Source organism: Netta rufina (assembly GCF_964035555.1).
Source record: "Netta rufina genome assembly, chromosome: 1".
In the NCBI taxonomy this organism is placed as follows: domain Eukaryota; kingdom Metazoa; phylum Chordata; class Aves; order Anseriformes; family Anatidae; genus Netta; species Netta rufina.
The window spans coordinates 122,998,159-123,019,329 of NC_140123.1; the positions used below are offsets into that span (position 1 = coordinate 122,998,159).

The 21,171-nt window shown below is 35.5% G+C and overlaps 1 protein-coding gene across 2 annotated transcripts in view; it reads left to right on the forward strand.

The window, feature by feature from the left end:
* The window catches only part of STXBP5L (syntaxin binding protein 5L), a gene marked incomplete at both ends in the record, with an annotated part of 190,624 nt that overhangs the window by 109,461 nt on the left and 59,992 nt on the right, over positions 1-21,171 (forward strand). For both annotated transcript variants that reach the window (XM_084305075.1, XM_084305076.1), the window contains 9 exons: positions 2,695-2,778; positions 9,341-9,464; positions 10,186-10,264; positions 10,437-10,591; positions 11,862-11,934; positions 13,180-13,327; positions 14,691-14,758; positions 15,988-16,028; positions 18,066-18,283. In XM_084305075.1, the coding sequence (XP_084161201.1) occupies positions 2,695-2,778; positions 9,341-9,464; positions 10,186-10,264; positions 10,437-10,591; positions 11,862-11,934; positions 13,180-13,327; positions 14,691-14,758; positions 15,988-16,028; positions 18,066-18,283 (990 nt within the window). The remainder of the gene's footprint in view (positions 1-2,694; positions 2,779-9,340; positions 9,465-10,185; positions 10,265-10,436; positions 10,592-11,861; positions 11,935-13,179; positions 13,328-14,690; positions 14,759-15,987; positions 16,029-18,065; positions 18,284-21,171) is intronic.

The window sequence follows — 21,171 nt, forward strand, 5'->3', positions numbered from 1 at the left end:
TAGTACAGACACAGAGCTTGTCTTACAGATCTCTTACAATAGCCAAGAGGAGTGAGAACATTTGAGTTTTCTATGGTTCAGGCAGGTTAGAGTTCAGAGCATCAGGAATATACTGGCAATGAGACCAATCACATTCACCCTGATGGAATTCTGACTCTGTCATACCACAGGACTATTAGTTAAGCAGCATGGCTACCATCTGAGCAAATGAGAAAGAGATTCCTGGCTATGCAGCAGATCTGTTCATCTTTTAACTTCTTCCCTGAAATCACAGTATTTTTTATCTTGCAGTTCTATAGTGCCATTGTGCATTAAGCATTTCAGCAACAGATCAGGTGGAAGGCTGTCCCTGACAGGAGGTATTTAACCTTTTTAGTAATTACCTGGAGCACAATATCTTTGCAAAAAGAATGATACAAATCAAAAGGCAAGCCTGCTGCGCTTGGGAAAAAAGCTTATTATGAAACAGGGTCACATACTAAATGCTTTTCTATTCATTTCCCGATTATATTTGTATGAAAACTGAGATGGAAAGAATACAGGTAGATACAAACCAAACCCATCTGGTTTGATACCCAGCTGTAATGCACTAGTGAAGACAGTAAGAAAAGCACTCAGACTCTGTAAGATATCCATTATCTACATTTTATTGGATTTAACATAAAAAGGAAAAAGATAAGATAGATAATCTTATGTTCCTGAGATGATGGGAGCTGCAAGTTGTGCAGCATCAGATGGCCTCCAATAAGGACACAACACACTCTGCTGATCCCATCTGTGAAGAAGTTTGCCAGTATTTTGGTCTTTAGAGCTCTTAAAAGATTTACTTTCAGATGTATATAAATATATAGATATATTTATATTTTTTTTCAATTCTACTGTCAAGTAAAAGGCTGTTCAGATGAGAACATACTGGTTTACATTATCATAAAGACAAGGACACAAGGGTACTACAATTACCATTACTAAGTGGGAGCTGCTTACAGGTTTCTCCTTTACAGTTACCCGGCTAAGTTTATCTTGCAGTCAAAGAATATGTGGAGCACACCATATCACAGCACAGGCCTGCACATATGCAGGTTAGCTGTTATGTGGGTCACTAACTCCTGGATATACAGTCGTCTCTGTTTAGGATCACTCCACAAGCAGCGAAAGAAGTTGCAGTAAGGCACTTTGTACACTTCCCCAATGGCGATCTACCATGTCAGAATACCATATGGCATCCTGACACTGGTGCTATCCAGTTAGCTGTATGCTTTCAGAAAGGAATGTTGTTTTACATTTACTCTGCTACAGAATCCCATATGGGCCTGTCCAGAGAAAAAAATGTTAAACGTTCTGGAATTTCTCCAAGACAGTTCGAATATTGTTCAGGAGTAAAATTCTTAAATAATCAAACACTGTTCCTATTCAGGTATTAAATATATTAACTGTAAGTCATTCCCAGATCATGTAATTCATCTCCACATAAAGAATACTCTCCTGGCAATACAGAGAATCATATCTTGTATGATTGAGAGACTAGAGTGTTCCTAGACTCTGTATACAGCAGTATTGATGTATTGATGATATTTGACTTAGAAAAAAAAATGATGTTTTGTTTAAAAGTCCAGCAGTTTTATTTTTAATGACATGCAAGCTAAAGTGAGTGATAGCAAAGATTGTGGTAATATTTCACAGACTAAAAGATAGCCTTGTAATTCTTCCACTCAGATTCTTAATAACTGTAAATTCTTGCCTGCAATCTGTGCTCCATGTATTTATGGACAAAGAACAATTGCAGTTATCACTGCCAGATGTATAAAAATAGTCTATAACCAAAATATGTGAGTCTGCCATTATGGTCGTTCCCAGTCTTCACGTCCAAAGACAGATTCTTAGGAAAACAGACTCTCTGGGAGGAAATTTGCAGAATAACTAAGTAGGCCAGACGTCATATCTTCCATAAGATCTGGAGTGCACTGTATTCAAATGAAGGGTACTCGCTATAGTGACAGATGAATAATTTAGTTCTTTTCAATAGAAATAAAAAGAACACATTGTGTTCATTCTTTTTTTTTTTTTTCCTGAGCATTTTTTTCTCCTCTTTAATCTTTTGACAAGTCTTACTTTGTATGTCTCAGGTGTGCATGATTTTATGATATACTAATTCTAGAAGAAGTAAAAAATAGCATACTGGTTAGTTTATTTTCAATTTTGTAGAAAAGTAAGTAATTTATTTTCTGCAACAGGAGTTCTTCAAAATGTTTTAAAGAAATAGAAGGCAGGAGTTAAAGAAATGTATCTAGCTGAGTGAGAGTTTAATCTGGTGACTCTTTGGTTTTACATTATTTAAGTAATCTCTTGGGTGTCAAACTGTTTTCCCTTCAACCTAGGGACAAGGAAAATAAGAGCAGAGAGGAACATGGTATATTTGTATTTTTCTCAATAGGCATAAAATTGTGAAGACTATCCACATACATATTCTTGCAGGAAAAAAAAAAAAAAAAAAGGTGTATAAAGCATGTTTTATTTTCATATCAGAACTTGCATTGTCAGTCATGACTAAACTACAGTCTTGCACATCCACTTGGCATTTTCTTTTTATAGTGCTTATATATTTTGAAAAAAAATTCTTAAAACTCTGAAGTTCTTCAATATTTGTATATGCCTTTTTTATTTGAAAGTATAATTGTGTTTGTTTCCCTCCCCCAGCTATTGATAGGCTATGAAAATGGGACTGTAGTACTCTGGGACTTACGGTCTAAAAGAGCTGATCTAAGAGCTTATTATGATGAGGTAAGCAATTTCCATTAATTCAGAAAAACTGTTATTCAGCAGTTTGTCATATGTCTTATGAAGCAAATGGATATTTATCTTAAAGTACTGCTTGTTCTGGTAATACTGTTTGTGCTCTGCTTTTGAGCAACTTATTGACAACAGAAATCAAAACCTGAGATCTATAGTTGTACTGCATTAGCCTCTTTTGAGTGTACTACAACAGAATCTCTTCATCTTGATTCTGACAAGTTCATCAGCTTCTGTGTGGGGTTCCCCAGTTGAATAGAGTATAGCAATGAGCTGACCTGAAATACAGCTACATTAGGAATTTTATTATTATCTTTACTGAGTATTACTAGAATATCAGCATGAAAGCCAAATTACTTTGTATGTCTATTCATATTACCCAGTATTCAAGAGCTGTGTAAGAAGTTTTCAGAATTGTATGCTCACTTCTATCAGAACATTGACTCTTGCTGTTTGTAAGCAGTTGTATCAAACACACATACAGGTCTTGTATCAATAAACATGTTGTTTCAAAAATAAATATATTCTTATTTATTATGACTTTTGTGCCTTAAGATAAAAACTTGCTTTGTTCTACCAACCCTTCTATAAGTTCACCATGGATGAGTATGAATGCAACTAAAACTGAAGGTAGCAGAGGAAATTTTGTGTTAAGTTATCCAGGCAGTAATTGTTTTCTTGTAGCTCTTTTTCCTTGTTTTTCTTATTACCCTATTAGATGTAAGGAGTGTACACATTCATTTTCACTCTAAAAGTTAATCTGAATATATCCTGAAGTCTTTTTTTTTTTCTTCAAAGACACATTAACACTACACCAAGCTTCAAGTTTAAAATTCTGAGCATTCACAAAACAAATGTTGTACAGGACAGGGTAATTCAGACTTTAAATTTGCCAACATTTAAGCCTCAAGGTGTGTCCCACTGTGTGACAGTCTTGCCTGTGCACACATTTGTGAAAATGCACCTATTCTATTCCTTGAGATTGGACAACTTTATATGGGTCTCTTAAGGGGGTGCCTGTTCATTCACTGTCTTCTCTTGTACTCAGGAAGAGAATACATAAAAGATCTTCATAATACCATTTCCGTTCTTTTTAATTGCTTGTTGAGACAGAGTGGTTGGGTGTTGAATATTTCTTGTGGTTTAATTGTTCCACATTTTTCAGTACTGTCCTCAGGAATTGTCTTTGTGTTGTTCTGTTTGTTTTCTTTAGTCATTTGCTTTCCTCCTCAGTGGTTACTTGCTGTGTCATTACTCCACTTTGTTCAGTTTAGGATGGCTTGCTACTGTCTACTGACGTACTTTTAATTTTTTTCTGCTGTCTGTAAAAGGGTTGTGTGAACTAGCTACTGTAGTTTATTCCAGACTTTCAGGCTCCTGATTGGTAATGTTCCAGATCTGCTAGTATTCCTCTAGGAAATCCCTAGAAAGGTTTCTTTTTAAATCCTCAGTTATATAGCTTTTATGAGTCACAAATGGTTAGTTCAGCATGTGTCACTTGGTATTTGGCACCAAAACAAAAGCTTTCAAACCCGAGCCTCTTCTTACAGAATGGTCATCTAAGATCAGAGTCCAGAAAACGTTGTTTCTGCTCCCCTTCACCATTCTCTGTGTGTTCTGATGGAAGTGCTCTGTGCCCCATGATATCTGACCAATCTACTTGGATTGTTGTTCTGGCCAGCCATTTCATGGTATCTGAGGTTTCAGATAAAGTGCTGTAATTGTTCTGTACCTTCCTTGAATATCCAAATGCCTCTCTGAATAGGGTATGAATGAAATTAAGCCAGACAATTTTTTCTTATGCCATTTTATTTTCTTTAGCACCAGTTTTGAAACTGATGTAGTCACCGTATTAAATGGTAAAAGAACTGGGAATCTCATCTAACTCACCACTTGCTCTTCTGGCATCTCTAAGGATAGTCAGATGTCAGTGTCTTTATTTGGCCTATCAGTGGAGCAGGTTCTTCTGTTCAGTATCCAAAATTTCCCTGGCACCAGGCTCCTCCAAGGAAGAGGCACTTGGAGCATAGAGTGAGAAGCAGGTTATTTTCTTGTCTTTGATGTACCATGAGTGTTCATCACCAAAGCCAGTTCTTTCTTCTCTGTAATCTTCTTCAGATAGGTATCCAGCTTGGTAATGTCACTCAACATTAAGCACAGGGTAAGCACCCTCAGGACTCCATCTAGATACTCGTCCTTCCACAGGATCAAGCCTCAGCTCGTTTTCTCCTCAGCAGGGTTGGATTCCTGTCTCCTCAGACGTGTTGAGAAGCAGGCTTTCTGTTGTTATTCAGATCTGTGGAACCAGTCACTGTGCAGCACAGGAGCAATAAGTTAATGGCAGATATTTTTTGTACTGTAGGGGAAAGGAGGCTGGTAACTGATTGTGTATCTATGAATCTAAGTTGTTTTTGGTTTTTTTTTTTAAGTTCAAGATGAGAACTATATCTGCTGTAATTCAGTTGTCATAGAGAGGGATAGTCTCCTATGTCATGACTTTAAAGATGTTTAGTATAGCTACAGGAAATGCTTCCATGTCATTGTCATTGAGAAATGTTATTAAAAGGTCTCTTCCATTCAATTTTTTTCACTATGTTGAATGCTGTTTTTTTAATTGAGTAGTGGACACTCGGCTCAGATGGAACAGGTCCTTTTTCTTTAACATTCTCATTTGAACAGTTGGCTAACAAAAGGTTCATCAAGAGACATTGGTTCTTATTCCACTAGGACATCACCACTGTGCAATCTTGCCTGTCCTTTCTAGGCTGCATGGTATTGTCATACCAGTGTGATGCTTCACATCACATGAGTCTCGCAGACCTGGATACATGACATGTTGCAGACATCTCCTCAGAATATGGGCAATCTTATGACTGTGCAATTAGTTGTTTCCTACAATATTAGCAGGATCTGCCCAATACTTGCAGAAATATGTCCTTTCATTTTCCTTGCCATCCAGATCAATGTCATGGGCACATTGTTCCTAGAATAAACAGCTCACTTAGATAACCCAATAGCCTGTAAGTGGGGGACCTGAGGACTCTGCCCACTGTTAACAGACTTGTAAATGAAGCATTTACAGCTGCATTCCCTACCCTTTTTTAGTCACGCTATACTTAATGTCGTGAAGGCTGGAAACCTTTCATACATAAAACGTCTGCTTCTTCCATGTGAGGAAGGTTCTCACCAAGGATCAGAAAGGATGTATAAATTGCATTATCTGGAACTCCTCTGCTGGGTGTTCTTATAAGCCTGTATCTTCCCTTTCAAGCTTCTCCCTGGTACTCATGTTTTACTCAATGGAGCTAAAATTAGTCCTGTCTCTCTTTTAGCACAACTAAAGACAAGTTAGAAGCTGCCTCAGCCCATCACCTCCTAATGCAAGGAGTTTCAGTGTGCTCTTCTCTACTGTGACAAAGCTTCTCAAGAGACTAAAATGTTCTCACTGGTGAGACACTTGGTGCCAGAGTGGAGCTTAAACCTGCTGCTTAGACCCTTTGTCTGCTCTTTGAGTTGTCAGATGCAAGTTTGTGTTTTGGTGTGATGATGACTGTCATCTTGCCAGTGGTGATCATCTCTCTTGAGTATGAGATATTCAGGCCCTTTCAATCAATGATCCTACGTGCTGACCTCTATAAAAGGCTCCTATTTCAAACCATTTCCTACAGTCCTTAAATTTTATGTCCATAGATAGGTATAAAAAGAAAGTACGTAAACAAACGAGATACTTCAAAGTATCTGCAAGTTATTACTGATAGTTGGCAGACCCCCAAAAACCAACCATCTTCTTATGCAGGCTTTATAAGTTTGACAGGTTGTGTCAAATCATATTCAGAGCTTTCTATAGCATAGACACCATCTCTCATTAGAACACATCTCCCAAAGGAAGCTGCAGAGTTCTCAGAGATATTTGACAAGCGACCTCTCCCTGCCTTTATCAAGCACTATGCCATTATGGAAGCATCAAATCTGATGCAGCCCTTGCTGTAATGGTCCTGTAGTACTACTAATACAGAGGATTCTTAAGACTTAAGTGATAGGATGAGATTAGTATTGTGCTTATTCAAAGTATGGTTAAAAGTGGTTTTAGAGTACCCATCATTTCTTCTCAGTGGAGTGATTTTTGTGCTCAGGAGTGAACTGAAATGGTGTTGGGCATGCTTAATTTTAGTACATGCTGAGTATGAGAGAAGATGGAGTATGCGTGCAACCACTGTTGGTATTGCAGGAGAAACATACCCAATCTGGAGTGATATGCTTTATGTGTACACACTGTGTGAACATTCACATGAATCACCCACTCTGATGAACTCTTGTTCAAAGTAAATAACTGCTCGTTTTTTGTGAGGATGCTGAAGAAGTGGATCAGAATACTAGACACATTCTAGCAGAGAGAAAATTAGGGACACTTACTCATTGCCATCATTCAGTGTTATTCATGACTCCTAGCTGAGACCTCCAAAACAAATCTTAAGTATTTCTTGTTCATTTCAGGGCAGTCTATCAGGTGAGTTTGAGTTGCTGCTATGCCAGCTGTCTGTGACTATAGGAGCATTCCTGCTCAGCTCCACTCAACAGGAGGCTTATGTTGGCAGGTGGCACCTAGCAGCTGAGAGGCAGTTTAACAGGCAGCAAATTTCAGCTGCTAGTTACTAGCTCCTGCTCAAGCACAGTTAGCGACTGTAACCATGCAAAATGTTTCTATGTGTGATAACACATCAAAAGCAGATTTGAATTTGGCATGATAGCAAGCATGAATAAGCTCATGTCAGAATTAATTTGCACAAGGAGAGAAATGCAGTAGTTCCCACAGATCTAGGGTTCTTATTAACCGAGGGCAATGTCATTGGGCTGTATGTGAGCCATCTTTCTGTGTTATCTTTTGTTGCTTAAGTTGTAGTTTGATACCTTATGGGTGTTTGAGAGGAATTTTCTGACAACTCTACTGTGGTAGGTGGAAGTTTGAATGACACCCATTATGTCACTTGAAGGTAAGTATCTAGAGTTCACAATGTTTCTGCCCAGTTTTTTGAGTCTTTATTGGCTTGTCTAGCTTACCAGTGTGCTAGCTAACTATTCATATACAAAGCAAGTCAGATTCTTCCTGGGGCATTCCTCCTCCATCTGGGACATCTTAATGCAAATCCTAGTTTGTGGCTATGTTGTCCAGCCTCAGAAGCTGAGTAAAAGTTCTGGGAAGGAGACACAGCTTTTTTTTTTTTTTTTCTTCCCTGAAATTCCCTTCAGACCCTGAGCCATTACCAACCATAACAATCAATATACTTGTTAAAAGAGGAAGACCAACAAGGAGTCTTGAAGAGTGACCATCACCACTTAATTTCTGATCAACTTAAGCAAAATTGACATGAACAACTCCAATGCTGACTAAATACCCAGACATAATTTTAAAGTAATTTGAATAAACAAGGTTAAAAAAAAAAGACACACACACATGCAACTGTAAGCATTGTAAGCATAATGTAAGCAAAATGGAAGCATAACTGTCTTTTATTTACATTTACATATAAGTATATTGCATTTTTTGCTATTTGGCAGCTAACAAGGGGAATAAAATCAAGTGAAAATTCAGGGAATTTCTGCTTCTGAGGGAAGTGCATGAGAAGCTGCGGTAATCAAAGAAGCAATACTTTGTTTTGTCAGAAAATGTCTTTTGTCAGTTTCTAGGATGCACCAAAAAAAAAATTAAGGACTTGCACTGTTGTCCTTCCAGCTTGTTTGATGTAATTATGGATAATGTCATTATTTATTTTACATGCCTAATTCGTGTTTGAACTTCTTGATATCTTGTGCTAGTCAGTTCCACTAGTTATTAGTGAAATAGTGAGAATCTTTTGTTAATTTTTTAAGTGTTCCTTTTTGGTGTACCTAACATTCATTATACGTTACTTGCATTGTTTATATAGGAGTATGACATTACTTTTCTCTGAATCACTATCTGTTCCCAAATTATCTTACATCACTGTTTTTGTTTTTTCCTATGTCAATGAAACAATCCTAGTCTTTTATTTTATTTTGTATTTAAATTAAGCATCACAGGTTTCTGTGTACTTTCTCTGAAACTTAAGTATGTGGAGGAAAAATGATTCAAGAATAGAGTATTGTTTCTACTTTTCCAAAGAAGTCCGCTGGGAAAGCTTGTGTATGTTGTACGTTACCTGTAAAAACTGTTGCATAGCTCTCTCTGTACATTTGACAAATGAAATACTTCTAAGAGCTATCAGACATATTATGATTGCACTGTATTTTGTTCATATACTTCTTGCTTAACACTGTTTCCTCAATTTTAGTCTGACACAGTAGAGTTTCTTACATTCTTCTGTCCTTTTAGCATTTATAATGGATTGTTTTTGCTTGATTTGCAGTAGATTACAGCCATTGGTTTCTAAAGAGTTGGTAATGGACTCGACAAACAAAATCAATCCCACTGTTGATACACGGTTAGATTAATATAATCCAAAGTCATACATCAAAATATCATTAGTGTAGACAGTGTATTCCTTTCTAGTCTCAAGTTCTTCATTCACTTCTCCAGGCTATTCATTCCGTTGCTTGGCACCATGAAGGGAAACAGTTCATGTGCAGTCACTCAGATGGAAGCTTGACCCTGTGGAACCTGAAAAGTCCTAACAGACCATTCCAGACCACAATCCCACATGGTAATTTTGATAGTAAAAAAGTAAAACAAAGAAACAGTACGATATTCTCCATGTTGTTTGCTAATGTCTTTGTTTATTCTTGAAAACAAGCATAGATTTCCCAACGTAATAAAAGCAAAATTGGTTTGGTTTGGTTTGGTATGGTTGTTGTTGTTTTGGGTGTGTTTGTTTGTTTGTTTGTTTAGTTTACAAGCAACTTTTCTTTGACTGGAAGAAAATACTGAGCCAGAATTAACCATGATCCCATGAATTTAAATGTACACTTCATTTAGTTTTATCCTTCAACTAGTTACATGACAAAGCATGTAACAGTTTGTCAACAAAAGGAATTGAGTCAACCTAAATATGAGTTAGGAAAAAATCAACCTGTTCATAGTCATTCTGTGATCAGAAAAAGTATACAGTTGGTGAAGTTCAATAATTATTAACTGTGTCATCCTCTTCAGTAATCTGCATAACTTTTATATGTTTTTGAAGGGTAGTCCGTAGTCCTTTAAAAGTATGTGGCAGTAAAAACTTAAAGCCATAATAAATGTAATTGATTTAAATAAACTCATGTATTAGGGAAATAGGTATTAACACTCATCATCTCCTGTAGCTTTAGAGTTCCATTCTCTTGCTGATTATATAGTTGCTACCAAGTGTATATTTTATTTTGGTAGCATGATAATTTTATTATCATGATGTTTTAATACAGTTTTCACTCTCTTTATTTCCTTAGGAAAAATTCAAAGAGATGGTAAAAAACCCGAATCCTGTAAACCAATTCTTAAAGTAGAGTACAAGACCTGTAAAAACAGGTATGTTTATAATTCTGTACTTAATTCAATGTTACATTCCTGAGTTAATAAACTGCTTTCAGAATCTTCCCCTTTTTCTTTTTGCAAAGATATTTTTTAAAGACACTAAACATATACTGTAAACTTATATGTGTGTAAACTTACAGTTGCTATGTTTTTATATTTGATATAGTGAACCGTTTGTGATATTTTCTGGTGGATTGTCATATGATAAGGCTTGTCGAAGACCAAGTCTAACAATAATGCATGGAAAAGCAATTACAGTTCTTGAAATGGATCACCCTATAGTTGATTTTTTAACTCTCTGTGAAACTCCATATCCAAATGGTGAGTACAGTAAGCAAAACATTTACAGAAAATACAAGTGAAGCAATCTTCTCTCATTTCTTAATTCCCATCCAGGAACTTCTGTTCTCACAGTTGTCTCCATCTCAAAAAATAAAAATAAAAAATCACTGAAAGTAACTGTAACTTGTTTGCATTCTCAATATAGAAAACAAGTAATCAGTTGACAATAAAGTATGCATAAATCTCCAGATACAAGTTTGAAACACATGGACTAGTGTGAGGAAATATTGCTCTTAATCAAACATATGTGCGTATATATTTTAAAGTGTTTTACTGCATATTGTGGGACTGCCAAATGCTGAAGTAAATTCACAGAAAACTCCAGAAAGTAACATTAGAAAAGCTGTAAGTAAAAAAGAAACTAAATTTAGCTTTTTAATCCTCCAGTGAATTAAGTAAAATAAATCTTCTATACATAGCTAAATCAACTGCATATTAAAAACAATGGCCTATGTTTCAATGTCATGGAATAAATTTAATTTTCAGTAGCCTAAGTTAGTATGGCATTTCATTTACCTGTGGCAAATAAAGTGACGCTTTCCAGTATTAACATTGTGTAGGCCCTCCCCCTGATCACACTATTATTTAAAAATTTTGGTTTGACCTGTTACTTACAGCCTGGTGTAACAACAGAATGCCAAACACCATGCATTCATAGCTGTCCTGAAAGGAGACTAAGTTGCTGTCTGTTTACTAAGCATTTTGGCATGAGTTATCTCCAGAATGTACTCTGAGCTTGTACATATTGGAATGTCTTGCTGCAGTTGAAATTGCAGTCTTAATTTCATATTTATATTTTTTGAATATTTTTTGCACTATGTAAATTAATGTATCCTATACATGAAGAGAAGCCTATACTTGTCATTTCAATAATTTATTTTTGATAACCAAAAAAAATTGTTAAAAGCAGAGACAAACTATATGTTCTTCTAAAGTGTACAGAAGGAAGGAACTTTTCAGTATCTGGACTGATCACAGCAGACTTACAGGAGTATTATGAGAATTATGTGGCTGGATGTAAGCTTTTGTTATGAAAAGTATTTCCTAGGGGGAAAAATCTTTAATAATTATATATAATAAATTATAAATATTTCTCTAATTGCACTCTCGATCACAAATTTTCCAGTGACCAGCTGTAACTCATCTGTATTAAAAAAAAAAAAACACAACATACATATATGTAACTTACTTGATTAGAATGACTAATGGAAAAACTCCAGGTCTTTCATATTTTATTCTTCTCTTACAGAATTTCAAGAACCCTATGCTGTAGTTGTGCTTTTGGAAAAAGATCTCATTGTTGTTGACCTGACACAAAGCAAGTAAGTGTGAAGTCTTGTATGAAGTTATTTATACTTCTTAACTGTCTAGCAGATGATAAAAATCCAAATGATATCATGCAATGTCATTTTACTGTCCAAAATCATTAACTCTTGGTGTTAATTCACTGTATATGTTTACCTTCACCTCAAAAGCTAGGATCAGCTAATCGACAGAAGCTTGATTTCAATTTTGGGAATAAATCTAAGCCTGTAACATTCATGTTACATTGATGTTAAGTGATTCTTGGTCACCTGCTGAATCATGACCTGAACTTGTGTGTTAGAAACTAGATTCAACCAGTACTTATATGCACACCTAACTTCACTAGATTCCACAGGGGCTACCACTTAGATGCTTACTCAAGTATCTTAATAAATAATGGCATTGATTTATAGTGGATCTATGGGATTCTTTCATAATCCATTTGTTGTTTTAAATGACAAATAATTCTTTCACATTGGAATCAACGTTAATACCAGAGAGGAACTATATATCATGAAATGTAGGATCCAATTCTTATTTCCTTTGTTCTGCATCCAAAACTAACAGTTATGTATGTCCACATTTGCAATGGTATAACTAACAACAGAATTTTTCTTTAATGATTTGTAACATTTTAAATGAATCATATTCTGATATCATTCACTTTCAAGCATAATTCCAATCATCTCAGCAATAGAAAATGAATGTAAGTGGAATCAGAGCAAAATTTCTTGCATTTTTGAATTGTGAATAACATTGTGTAATCTGCCAGAAGTGAGGCCTGCCTTCTTATTAGACAGTCCAAACTGATGCAAGTGAGAAATAAACTGATATCTACTTCATCTGTTATTTCAATTGTTCACTGTAGAATCAGTAGTTTACCAACCCAATAAGCAAAACTGTTCAACATAAAATCCACAATTGTAAAGGTAGTTCTTAGGTCATAGTATACATGTATATTATATGTGTGAACCTGACGCTTCTAGAAAATGTATAACCTCTGTAACCTCATAAATAGGCTTTTGAGATGTTGGGAAATTTTACATTACAGAAGGAGAATTCTTGTCACAATACAAGAATTTTTATATCTTTACTAGTTATTTTTGACACTAAAACAATACATATCTTCAAAAAAATAAGGGAAAATGTACTTTATCAGTAATGATTTTACTTAGATTGTTATACACTGTAAAATAACAATATGTCTTCTTATATGGTTTAGTGTATCACAGTGCTTCTAATAAATTGTCTTCCTTGACTAGTTTTCCAATCTTTGAAAATCCATATCCTATTGACATTCATGAGTCACCTGTCACCTGCACAGAATATTTTGCCGACTGTCCTCCAGATTTGATTCCTGTACTCTATTCTGTAGGAGCAAAACATAAAAAGCAAGGATACAGCAATAAGGTAAACAAACCCAATATATTTAAATAAAGAAAGTGGATATACAATCTATGTATTTGAAATATCTCGCCAAATTATTTTCATTTTACTTCTTTAATAACTAATTTCAAATTGGCCAGCCAGCAGCTTAGAGGCAGCTTTCCTTCTGTGGTTGCTTAAATCACCGTTATACAGGACTAAGGCTGATGGAGTTATGTCTTCTACAAGCTGCAGAAATAAAAATGGAAAATGGAATTACTTTATAAGTTTCAAGCATTAATCTGGTTTATGTTTTGATTAGAAATCATAATAAACAAATTAGAAAAAATATTGGGCAAACTAGTCAGACATCATCAGTTTTCTGTTCATATTAAAAGAAATACTTTCCTTGGAGCTGTCTTGTTTTCCATGAACTGAGAATCTGGGCCCTATATACTTCTTTGGGGTCTTGATTCAGCAAAGTACTTTAGAAAATATGTTTTTTCTTTCTTCGTCTTTTTATCTATCCTTACTTCATATACATAGCTTCCTGTACATTGCACCTGTACTCCTTGTACAACCTCTTGTCCAACTTGCTTTACTTGTGCATGTGCAAATACACACTCAGAATGTAGATAGCCAATCATTTGCCACCCACACATTTCTGTACCCACATGTACCCAGTCTATGTATTCTCAGAACCAGTTTGTATGCCCAGATTTTTCTACCCAGTCATACTCTGCACAAATCCTTACCCACTCTGCCCATATGTCATCTGCCACATCCTGTATCCATATGTATCAAGTTTTCGGCACAGACCACCATCTTGCTTTACCAGCCTAGACCACAGAAGAGAATGAGAATCTCGCCACTAGTAAACAAAACCAGGAAAGAGATGATGATTTCTTATGATCTGTGGAAGTTGCATTCTTGTCTCATATCCCATATCATGATGCTCAGATACTTGTTTCCCACTTTTCTGGGCCAGCTTCTTCAGTAGTCTCCATCCTTAGAATAGATTCTCATTTCTATTCAGCATCCTATAGAAGCTCCAAGAGTCAAGAAATGTGAAAACAGTAGCAGAACTTTGTTACACCTTCCTCCGGTTCCTGTTTTGAATGTTTGCAGTGTTAGCTGTGCAGAAATCTTGGAACTTTGGTTGTTAACATAAAAGTCAGTTTCATAATCTGTGCCAAAATGTTTAAAAAAAAAAAGAAAGAAATTCGAAGTCTTAATAAATATACAAAAATATTAAGAAGCTTTAAAAACCTTGAATACTATATATTTTCATTCCTTTTATAAGATGTATTGCTTTCTGCAAGAAGAAGTCTGCTCTTGAGTTTAAAAATTAACCAAGCAAAATTCATCAGGATTAGTTTTAAACTCTATGCTCTTGTTGTTTGTTTAGGAGTGGCCTATCAGTGGTGGAGCATGGAACCTTGGAGCTCAGACATATCCTGAAATCATTATTACAGGGTGAGAATGAAACTGAGGATTTGTTCTTTTAAATTGTTAGTGTCTAGAACTTTTAGTTGTGGGTTACCTATAAGTAAGCCTTGACCCTTGACAGGGTATATGTGTCCTAAATTCTTCAGTTGAAGTACATGGTTTTTCTTCTTGGTGCAAAGTCACCATAGAAATTCCCATTTGCTGTAGAAAACAGAGCTTTGTATTCAAGGATGAACTACTGTTAAGAATTACTGATTCAGGCCCCAGTTTTAGAAAGTAAGTCTGTATACTTGTTAAGATGGAATCTTAGGAAAGGGGATCCTTTGCAACAGAATTTTGTGGTTTTGAGGGCCATAGAGAAAAGCATTAAAAAGGGAGCCAGCTGTTCTGTGCCTGTTGTCCTCTGGCCTTCTGGTGACTGTGTCTGGGAATTGGTTTTGGAATTTGTTTTAATACCACATGATTAGTGGGGATGTGGTGCACTGGGATGAATTTCACCTTGTAAGTAAGGGACATACCAATGAAAGGTTCAGATTGAAGTAGCAGCCCCATTGAGCCAATGCCTGATGTATTTTCAAGAAAACACCCTGAAAAGTACAACTCAGCCTTCTTCTAAGATGCATTCTGTGTTTTTTCTTCTGGTCTCAGCCATGCTGATGATAGCAATGCATTTGATAAATTGTTATAATCGATGATAGTCAAAAGCTGTCTTTAAAAGATAAAATTATATGTGTGATAGTACTAATAAGGAGGATAAGAGATTATTCTAATTTTAAACAGAAGTGTCTCCTTTCTCCGACTCTACTTCAAGGAGGATTTTCTGCTGATAAAAACAATGCAGCTGTAAGGTATTAAGCAGAATTATCTTGCCCTCTGTCTTTTCGAAGTTAGATATACATGCAGTTTTTAGAGTGCATAGGCCTGATGCTGGCCCACTGCAAGACCCAAAGTGCTGAATCTTAACCTTGGCATTAGTATGGGAATTAATTTTGTGCTGTTGTGATCTTAAAAATCACTGGGGACTTAGTTCTCTATAGGAAATGCATCAAAAAGTATTTTATGAATGCAATCAAACTAGTAACAAAATATTTTCTTATGGTTGGTATATATGCCATTATACATTGTCAGTAAGGTATGGGGAGTTACCACGCAAGTGAAATACAGTTTTTCTACTTATATTTATCACTCACTGAAAGTAGAAAGTGTTTTGTAATTGCATCGTGTTTTAACACATTTAATTTTTATATTTTTTTAAGCCATGCAGATGGATCAGTAAAGTTTTGGGATGCTTCTGCCAGTAAGTTTCTGAAGTTCACTTTTATATAATGCTGACAAATCATGCACATGCACACACACATAATACATGATATTTTACAGTATGCATAATAATATCTCAGGTAGTATAATTAGGAATAGTCAGGAGATATTAAGCAAATTAGGAAAAAAGATTGCTAATGAGATATGTTAGAAAAGAATGAAAGTCCAAGAGAGGGATTAAAACACCAGATCTGACATACCAAAACCTCTGAAGGAAGAAGTACTGGTAAATAATACCTAGGGCATAATCCTCATTTGTATATAAAAGAGTGAGCTGAATTAGACCTAATGTTCAGTTTTGGTTTTCTTATCTCTTCTATTCTGAGTACAATGTTGTCTTTTTTACAGATAACTAAAAATAAAATATTAAAATACAATAATACATCTTAATTAAAGACCTAAGTCTTGCCCAGTCTCAAGATCCAGGAAATAATTAGGAAGCACTTACGTTCATCCTAGCAAGAAAAAGCTTCAGAAAAGTTATTCCATAGATTTTAGCTGTAATTGTAAATATCGGAAAACAGCATTTTTCCCTACAGAAAATACATATGGTACTTATTAGTAAAATATATTTGTTTTTAAAGATGAATGTATTTTGGATGAAAGCAAATATATTTTGGTTTAAATAATGTCTATACTTCACAAGAGTCGGAGCAGTGTTGCCTTGTATTTTCTCCCCTCAGTAGTACTGAGATCTCTAGGTAGAACATCTCCTTCATGAGCTACGGTTAGAATATCTCTTTCCTGAGTTAGCAGTCTGGAAGTCTGTACTGGAAGGCACAAAATACTTTGCTTTTAGACATATTTTAATTAATAATTTTGCATCTGAAAATACAGATCTGTGGGAGACAGGCAATTGCTAAGCCACTGAAGCAGTTTCCCAGGTTTATCTTCCCAAGTTTATCTCAAAAGCCATCTCTTACTTGCCCATGTGCAAGTGGTGCCCAGTAATTCGCAGATGCATAAGGCATAGTCTTGCCTTGTACTTGTGTTCCATGACTCTGTAATTCTTAGTAGTCCTCGTAGGGGTAGGCCCAAGATGCCTGATTCAAAGCAACTCTCTGGATTTGATGCTGAGTCTAAGGGCATCCTGAGCACCTCCACAAAACAAGGAAGAATGATGAATTCATTACAGAAGTAATTGCTGCAATTTGTAAAAATTCATAATATACTTAAACTGAAAAAATAATAATAATTATGTTGTCATCTGATTACATAACTAAAATATCACTCTTCATCTTTTCATTGCTCGTTACACAGGGTAGCTGGACAGATCTAGCATAATTACAGTAACGTGCATAACAGCTTTACCTTTATGTAAATACACATCCTAATAGGTGCTGGGCCTGACTGACTTTTTCTGACCTTATGCAGTGATTAATTAATGACACTGGTAAATTAATGTAAAAATAGTAAAAAACACAGCAAAGGGGAATGTCAATAAAGCAAAATGGGGCTAATTATAATTCCTCTGTTGCCTCCAAAATTTACAGTGCTATAGTTGTACTCTTGACCAAAGCTTTTGGATATTACATTTTTATATGCAGGTATAAATACAGATATACTTGTTAGTCAGGAAATTCAAAGAATTTTAGAACTCCTGTTCTTACAGAAAGTCTTTGTGTTGCCCAGAATATTTTCCTTTTTTTTTTTTTTTTTTTTTTTTTTCTTAATATGCCTCTTACACTTTCCTCTCTAGCAAGACAAAGGAAATGTTAGTTTCTCATCTCATTAGGAAAACAGCAGTAGCATCAGAACCATTTTTTTTAACACCGAGTATAATCTTGCCTCAGAAAGTACTAAGAAGTATTTCACAGACAAATACACATTTTGTAAATATCAAATACTTGTCCTACCAATACTGTATATCAGAATATAATGCCCATCTGTTTCTCTTCTTAGGCCTTCACATGATTCTTTGTTATGCCACAACTGAAAAGAAAAAGGGAACTGAAGAATTTTATAACTGATTTACTTATTGTTAATCAGTATTTTTATATGTTTTAATATATTCCAGTTACTCTACAGATGTTGTACAAATTAAAAACATCAAAGGTCTTTGAAAAACAAAAGTTGGGAGAAGGAAAAGCAACAGCTGAGATTGTGGAAGAAGACCCTTTTGCTGTTCAGATGATGTACTGGTGTCCTGAAAGCCGAATTTTTTGTGTGGCAGGAGTTTCTGCATATGTGGTTGTTTATAGATTCAGCAAACATGAAGTAAATACAGAAATTGCAGTAAGTCATTCATAATCTTTTATAAAAGAACATTTCTGAATCAAAGTGCTTTCTGTACTCATATACTTGAAAAAAATAATATCAAACTCAGTAAACATAGGTTTAGGAACATTCATTTTTTATCATTTTGAGGGAAATCTTGATCATATTTAAGCTGGTAATAAAAACATGAGTTTTTGCTATCCAACTCTCTTCTTTTTCACTTTAATAGTAAAATTCAGGATCGATTTCAGATGTAGTTTGCTTTTAAGACTTTGATCACATTAAATCTCTGTCATACTTGCCTTCTCTAAAATACTGATGGATGTATGTTTTATCAGACAATATTGCTCTTCTTAAATTAAGTATTCAGTAACTTCAATTTATGTTCATGGTATTTGTCATGAAAGGGAACTGAAAATTATCACTGGCTTTTAACAAAATTAAGAGAGTTGATTTTTTTTTTCTGACTTACACTGACTTTGTTTCCTCCAAAATAGACACTATTTGAAATGCTAGCTGATTTATGGCTAAGTAGTTGTTATTTTATTAACCATCATGATCCTCAGTGTTATTCAAATATTCCTTTTTCTGTCTTCAGGTCTTATGCAGTCACTTCATTTCAGGTAGAACCATACAGTTCATGTTCTTTTAACTGCACTGCAGTCATCTTGTACTTATCATTCTACAGCATGTCAGACTTTTGTTTAAAACTGCATTTCTTCACAGGAGCCACAACCACTTCTAACAGTGTGGCTCAAAGGCACTTAAATGTAAAACAATCTTTCTTTAGTCTAAAATATTTAACGGCAGACGACTCTTAAGGGAAGCCAATGTAAACATGACTGCCTTTCCTTCTGGCTTGCCAGTTTCTGACTCTGGAGAATAGTCTGCAACTTCCAGATACACTCTTCCCAGAAGGTCTTTCTTCATGTCTGCTGGCTCTCAAAAAATCTCCATGGCTGACCCAAACATTCCATTCTATTTACACCTTCCCTGACAAAAGTTTTCCTTTTCACACTATTTTAATGTCCTTTAGAAAGTCTATAGTTTTGGCCTGGCAAAAGCTTCTGTGCCACTTTTGGCCTGTAATTGTGTGCCAGTTGGTAAGGAGATTAATTACCAGTAGTTGTTCTGCTTTTTTCCTCTCGTTTTTCCACTAGAGGCAATTTTTAAGCTAGCTTGAGGCATCCTTTCAGGAAGGTTTTTAAACTAATGGACAGTAATTTCACCTTATTGACCAGTTCACACATAATGCTGCTAAAATCATTACATTTCAATGTTCATTTATTATTTCACAGCAAATGCACCTTATCTTTTATTACCTAACATTTATTTTCTTTATTTTCATGTCTTTTAGATTTTCAGCTGAGTTGCAGCAGACCCAGGGTGTTCTAAAATATAATAGTGTGCAATTTAACAATTTCTCAGATTTCATCTGTACTTAAGAAACATTTATATAAGGAATTGTTCTGTGAAGAGTTGTTTTAGTATTTTCTAATATTTTTGGCATAGTCAATAGTTCTCCTAGATTTTGTGCATCCCTGAGATGAGCCTAATCTCGTTTCACCATTTTTGTTGCAAGCAATACTTCATTCCTAAGTGGTGGTGGTGGTGTTTTGGTTTTTTTTGTGTTGGTTTTGCTTGTTTGTTTGCTTGCTTGCTTTTTAACAAAAATAACAGGAGCTTTTGTTGGAATATATACCTGACTTTAGCTTGCCTAGCGTTGTCTATATTCAGACTGAGTTGGCCAGCCTCAGGACTTTGCTGCACGAGGTGAGCCCAAGTTCTAGCCCTTAGTGTCTTTAGCAACCAGCCTGAACACAGCTTGAGTTCCACCTACAAACCCCAGCATTTTAATAGACACCATGTTTGACAGCCATCGGTCTTGTAACATCATTGCTATGATGAATGGGAAGCATGGAGGCTACTCTGAGGTTCCTCCATGTAGCAAGGAAGTCCACTGCTGAACATGCCTTAAGGCATAGGCTGTGCCTGGGACTTCCTGAATATAACGTAAGTGTTATTTGTGTCATTCCATGTCAGGTTCTGGAGACAAGTAGTATGCACGTGACTCAAAGTCTGCTTTATATCCAACCTTGGAGTCATTGCCGTATAGTTATGTGAAAAGCATTTGTTGCTGTTTTATTATCTGAATCCATTCCATCCAGTCCAGGAAAGATATCTAGGTATATATTAAACAAGATCACTTTCTCAGTGATCAGTCTATGATTCCTCTGTGAAGCTCTCCTTCAAAGCTCTTGAGAGGAATGATACAAAATAAGTTTGCAGTAGTTTGACCATAGAAAGGAAAATCAATGAACATAGTGGTTCAATTATCAAAAAAGATCTGTACAGTGTGTCAAAATAAATTGGTGCCACCATTTTTCCTTCTATGTGTAAGTGGGTGATAGATAGAACGTAACAAAACGAATTTTAGTAGAAAAAGGAAAACACAAAGAAAAATATCCAGAGAAGAATTAGGCACTTCTAACATGGTCAGCAGAAGAACGTATTCTTCTCATACCCTTCCCTCGTAAACATTAAACAGCATTATAAATTGTTTCAGACAGCAGCAATTACTTCCAGAAGATTAGATTTTCCTAAACTCGATATTTCACTCTTCCAAAGAAAATGTTGTCCATAGGCTTCTTAGCTGATTCAGGCAAAAAATTGTGTATAGATTTTGCTTGGAGGAAACAAAAGTGAAAATTTGAGAAAGGACATTTTCTCTTCTGATTGAGCAAAATCTCTTCTTTCTGAAATGTTATGTTACAACACAATGGTTGAGAAATAGGCACATCTTCAGTGTACTGATCCTTATCTCCTGATTTTCATACAAATTAGATAGCTTCTTTATGCTGCCATCTTGATTTTGGTGAAGATGATGTCTCAGTGAGAAACCACTA